The sequence below is a fragment of the Abramis brama genome (assembly GCF_963993115.1).
Source record: "Abramis brama genome assembly, chromosome: 3".
Classification (NCBI taxonomy): Eukaryota; Metazoa; Chordata; class Actinopteri; order Cypriniformes; family Leuciscidae; genus Abramis; species Abramis brama.
In genome coordinates, this window is record NC_139965.1 from 57,145,036 (window position 1) to 57,151,035 (window position 6,000).

The following is a 6,000-nucleotide window of genomic DNA, read 5'->3' on the forward strand; positions in this document are numbered from 1 at the left end:
TGTAAGTTATGTATGAATGACTACATTTTCTTTTGAGATCATACTGTAATGGCAGATGAGATTTTTCTGATCATGAATTGTGAAAGGTTATCCTCATGAAAGGGAATTTGGGGGAAAGATGGATGAAGCCCTGACAGCTCCATCCATACAGGAACATGCCTGGGGAAAGTCGAAGGAGTCTGTAATGAAATACATCTATATATTTTCTTTCTCTGTTCTTCAGGGAGGCTCCATCCAGAATACAAAGTCAAAGCGATGCCTTGAACTCGTGGAGAACAATGACAATGAGTTCGGATTTCAGCTGGCCCTCCAAAAATGCACTGGCCAGAACTGGACCATCACCAATATGTTGCCTGGTAGCAACTTATGATGGTACCATCGAGACTGAAGAAGAATATGTGGAACTGGGACTGCATCAAGGAATTATGAAAAGCTTAAGCACCTGGATGTCTCTTTTTGACTTTGACATCTTATGATAAATGTTAAACATTTTTCTTAGCTACTGTACTTGTGCATATTGATAAGCCACATGTGGCCGATATTGCATTGTGTATAATGAGGATCTACACTGTACTGAGATTTATTTTGTGCAAGGTATACTTGGTTTTGTCTTGACTTGAAGGTTGTATCGGCTCCAATGCACACATTGAAGCCATAATTGCTACTATGTAGCAAAGCTTTGGCAACGTTCTTGCTGTATTTCTTTCTAGTGTCTCAGGTTTGTAGGTTGAGATTATTTTGAAATAACTCTACATTTTTGGGACATGCCAATATGTTGGAACATATCTAGATACAATCAACTGTTTTATATCTACATGTACAGTAAATATTCTCAGTATTTATAAGTAATGGCAGTAAAAAGAACAAATGCTACGACAAATTGTGAGTTCTGCTGTTCAAAGTTTTTTTTTTACACAAGACCTTGTGCCATCATTCCTGTAAGCAGAGACACATCTATAGTTGTCATGACAGGTTAGGTAATTCCTCACAGTGTCAGTGCTTTGGTTCAACAGATGTGCTCTCTCTAGAGTTACTTAGAAGATACGCTTGTTGCGAATGCCATGTAGCTGAAGAAACAAACAATATATTCCTTCAAGATCACACAGTATTTTATAGCATTGGTTCTTACCTTGAGGAACTGGTGGATACAATAATTATAACTTACCATATAGTTCTGCATAGTTACAAATGGCAAAATAAATAGGTCTTTCAGTTTTTACAGTTGATGTCAGAGCAGTGCGCGCAATCAAATTCAATAGCGTTTTTCTTATGTAGGGTACAACGGGGCTAAAAGCGCACCGGGGTAAAAGACGCCTTTGATTTTATTCTCCTCTGTAGCACTTTCCAAAACATCCGCTTTTCAAGATGCACGTGAAAATTTAGCTACTCCTTGATGCAGTGGCGCAAATTTGATCTATCATTCAATGTTTTTTTTAAATGTTGTAGATTTAAGAAGCAAATGAGAATCACTAAAATTATTGAATATATTTTGAGACAAAGGTCTTCTTAATGATTTTCTGTTTTGTTCAATCTAATTAAAGCAACAGTTCTTCAATAACGTAAGTATATGTAAAAGTATTGTATTTGGGGTATAAGACGCCCCTGCTGTCGGGGCTAAAGGCACAATAATTAACATGATAATAAAAAGCTGCCTGACTTTTCCATTTGTTGACATGACATGGTTAGTTTCAGATGGTAAATATGGTATTAATATATTAATACTATGGTTGGGTGTCCATCTTAGAGATAATCACCATATTTATAATTCAATTCAATTCAAATGTATTTGTATAGCGCTTTTCACAATACATATTGTTTCAAAGAAGCTTTACAGAAAGTGCATTTCAGAAATGTACATAGAGAAATACAGTTAGTTAATCATGTATTAATTTAGGACATAAACATATCGCCAGCGTCGAGTCGTCTCTTCACAGGCTTCGAGATGTCTCTGCACGGGTGTTGGGGCATCTGTAGTTTCCATGGGAGGCTGGATACAAACTGGAGCTGACAATCTGTATTTACAACAGAAAAGCAGATGGGAAATAATTAGCGTAGCTGCTGTTCATAATATTAATGCATTCAATCTGATTCAACTGTAGTATAAAAGGTAAGTATTATGTGAATGCTTGGCTAAAGAGATGCGTCTTTAATCTAGTTTTAAACTGGGACAGCGAGTCTGAGCCTCGAACAATATCAGGAAGGCCATTCCACAGTTTAGGAGCTAAATGTGAAAACGCCCTCCCTCCTTTAGTAGACTTAGATATCCTAGGAATGACCAGAAGCCTCGAATTTAGTGATCTTAAAGAGCGCGATGGATTGTAGGGCGATAGAAGTTCCGTTAAATTCCCAGGAGCTAAACCATTTAGGGCTTTATAGGTCATTAGTAATACTTTGTAATTGATATGAAACTTTATAGGTAACCAATGTAGAGATGATAGAATTGGTGTTATATGATCATATTTTCTTGACCTAGTAAGAACTCTAGCAGCTGCATTTTGGACTAACTGTAGCTTGTTTATTGAGGATGCAGGACAACCAGCTAATAAAGCATTACAGTAATCTAGTCTCGAGGTCATGAATGCATGAACTAACTTTTCTGCATCATAAACAGATAGCATGTTACGTAGCTTAGCAATGTTTCTAAGGTGGAAAAAGGCTGTTCTTGTAACATATGAAATATGATTTTCGAAAGACAAGTTGCGGTCTAATATAACACCCAGGTCTTTTACTGTAGTGGATAAAGTAACAGGACATCCTTCTAAATTAAAGTTGTATTGTAAGAGGTTTTGTGGGCAGTTTTTTTGACCAATAAGTAATACCTCTGTTTTATCTGAATTTAATAGCAGAAAATTACACTTGGAACATGACCTAAAGATAAAGACGAGTTAATAATATTGAGAAGAGGCTCTTCCACTACAGGTAACACTTCTTTCAGTAGTTTAGTGGGTATTGGATCTAATAAACATGTTGTTGGTTTAGATACAATGATAAATTTATTTAGCTCTTCCTGTCCTATAGTTGTAAAGCGCTGTAGTTTTTCTTGAGGGGCGATAATTGAGGCTGAATCATAAGACACCATTAAAGATTGTACATTTACAATTGTGTTTCTGATGCTTTCTATTTTCTCAGTGAAGAACTTCATAAAATCATTACTACTAAACTGTAACGGAATATTTTGCTCAGGTGATGTCTGTTTATTTGTTAATCTAGCCACGGTGTTAAATAAAAACCTTGGATTATTTTGGTTATTTTCTATTAGTTTGCGGAGATGCTCAGCCCTGGCTGCTTTTAGGGCCTTTTTATAACGTGACATACTGTCTTTCCACGCGATTCTAAAGACCTCTAAATTTGTTTGTTTCCATTTATGCTCTAAATTACAAGTTTCTCTCTTGATAACATGCGTAGCACTGTTGTACCATGGTGCTTTAGTTTTCTCTCTATCCTTTTTTAATCTAATTGGTGCAACAATGTTTAATGTACTAGAGAAAATGGTGCTCATAGTGCTAGTCTACTTCATCTGTTTGTTTGGGTTCACTGAGCAGCTGAGATAGATCAGGTAAGCTATTTGAGAATCTATCTATAGTTGTTGGAAGGATTGTTCTGCCTGGTCGATAACGTGGAGCAACGTGACAAATTTCAGCAGTACGTAGTATGCAAGTGACCATGTAATGGTCAGTGACTTCATCACTTTGCGGTATAATATCTATATCGGTTGGATTGGTTCCATGTGATTATCGACATTGACCAATAGATCTGAGAGAAAGTCTGCAAACTCTTTTAGGAAATCAGCATAGGGCCCTGGAGGTCTATATACAGTAGCCAAGGCTAGAGATAATAGGGATTTCTTTCTTACATCTAAGAGAGTAACATTTAGCACAAGTACTTCAAATGAATTAAACCTGTGACCTGTTTTCTGAGTAACATTGAGAATATCTCTATAGATTGTTGCAACACCGCCGCCACGACCAATCAGACGGGGCTCATGCTAACAACAGTATCCAGATGGAGTAGACTCATTAAGACCGAAATAATCATTTGGTTTAAGCCAGGTTTCAGTAAGGCAAAGTACATCGAAACTATTATCTGTGACCATTTCATTTACAATAACCGCCTTAGGTGTGAGCGATCTAATGTTAAGAAGACCTAGCTTTATAAATTGTTTTTGTTCACTAATATTGAGATTTTCTGGTTTAATCACAATTAGATTTTTCCTGGATCCTACAGTAGATTTAATGTTTGACCTCACTAAACGAGGAATAGACACAGTTTCAATATAATGTTCTACATTGGTACTTATATCATTTAAGTTTGGACAGCAAAGAGTGTGATTTGGACTTTGACTTACTAGTCATATGGTGTGTAACGTCTTGGAGATGTTGTCCGACAGAAGAGCCGCTCCGATTCTGCTGGGGTGAAGGCCATCAGCACGGAAGAGCCTAGGTCGCTCCCAGAACAGATTCCAATTATTTACAAAGAGCAGTCTCTGTTCATTACACCATGTCATTAGCCATTCATTTAGAGCAAATAATCTACTGAACCTTTCTTGTCCTAGTCGGTACGTGGGAAGCGGTCCAGACACGATGATCGTTGTTTCAGGCGATGTGCTGCGTACCGTCTCGATCAGGCTCCTGTAGTCCTTCTTCAGAACCTCCGTCTGCTGCAGCCTGATGTCGTTCGTTCCCGCGTGCAGCACGACAGCTCCGACGCGCTTGTCACTGTTCAGGATCTCGGGGACCTGCGCAACTACATCGAGAACACGAGCACCAGGAAAGCAGTGAGTGCACACCTTACCTTTACCTGAGGTAGCGTGGACATGCCGGACGATGGAACTGCCGATGATCACAGCGTCGCGTTCCGTCTCGCGTAGAGGGGAGAAGCGGTTCCGGGTGGAGATCTCGAAGGCCGGGAGGGGCGGAGAGGTCCTTGCTCTGGTCCTGGCTCGCGTCTTCCGCTGTGGAATCACCCAGGGTCCATGGTGTTGTGACGGTGCCGGAGTGAACGAAACCAGGGATGATCGCGTCCCGGCTGCTCCGGTCCTGTGCAGAGAAACACACGGAGTAGACGAGGTCGGAGTCAAAAGGTTACTAACCACTGACTTGTGAGCATCGGCGCGTGATGTTTCAAGCGCGGATCGCCGATCTCGCAGCTCAGCCTGCCTCTCTAGTAGGTCGCGGATCTGCTTCTCCACGGACTCAAGCTCTAACTGCACAGAATGTAGCTCGAAGGTGTCTTCACCTGCACTCAAAGGTAACGTTAGACACACATCCATTATATTCGCCATTATAGCAGATGTGCTATAATGGCCAATTATAGCTTTCAGTGATACGGGTGTAAATAAGACGATCGATAGGCGCGACCACGCGTGCAATGCTAGCGGGCTAAGGCTAGTAGCGGAAGTTCGGAAGGTTGGATATAAGTAGCGATATCAAAGCGATCCGATTGTTTTTTAAAGAGAATAGTATTCCAGATATGTTCACACGCTATAAAAATGAAAATGTTCGTTTGTAAAAGAGTGTAAAGAAGAAAATCAAGGTTTCTGAATTAATTCGACGGAGCTCCAAACACAACAACGCACTCAGTCACGACGCATGCGCAGTATGAATAATGAAACCATTGTATTTAAAAATGCATCTCAGAATCTTTACTTTTTAAAATAATTTTTTTAAATATATTTTTATTTTAACATATTTTAATGACAGTATATTTATTGAACACAAATTAATTCTTATATTTATCAAAATAAACCGAAAATAGCGCATACTTTGCTATTAAGTACTTTGCTAAGTTTAACTTCGACATTATATAAAAAAAATAAAAAAAAATTTAAACAAAAATCTGTTGCTCCATCAATGTTTAATACAAACATATACATTTTTGGTAACACTTTATGATAACTGCACGCTATTAATCATTAGTTAAGCATTAGTAAACAGTTAATTAATAATTTATAAAGCATTAATAGACATTAATAAGCAGTTTATAAATACTGCTATAAATGCG

The 6,000-nt window shown here is 38.5% G+C and overlaps 1 protein-coding gene across 1 annotated transcript in view; it reads left to right on the forward strand.

Annotated features, from left to right (window-relative positions):
• The window catches only part of galnt18b (UDP-N-acetyl-alpha-D-galactosamine:polypeptide N-acetylgalactosaminyltransferase 18b), a 132,621-nt gene extending 130,959 nt beyond the window's left edge, over window positions 1-1,662 (forward strand). Inside the window, exon 11 of the mRNA XM_084107830.1 lies at window positions 224-1,662. Within this exon, the coding sequence (XP_083963956.1) occupies window positions 224-370 (147 nt within the window). The 3' untranslated portion in view covers window positions 371-1,662. The remainder of the gene's footprint in view (window positions 1-223) is intronic.
• The last annotated feature ends 4,338 nt before the right edge of the window (window positions 1,663-6,000 follow it).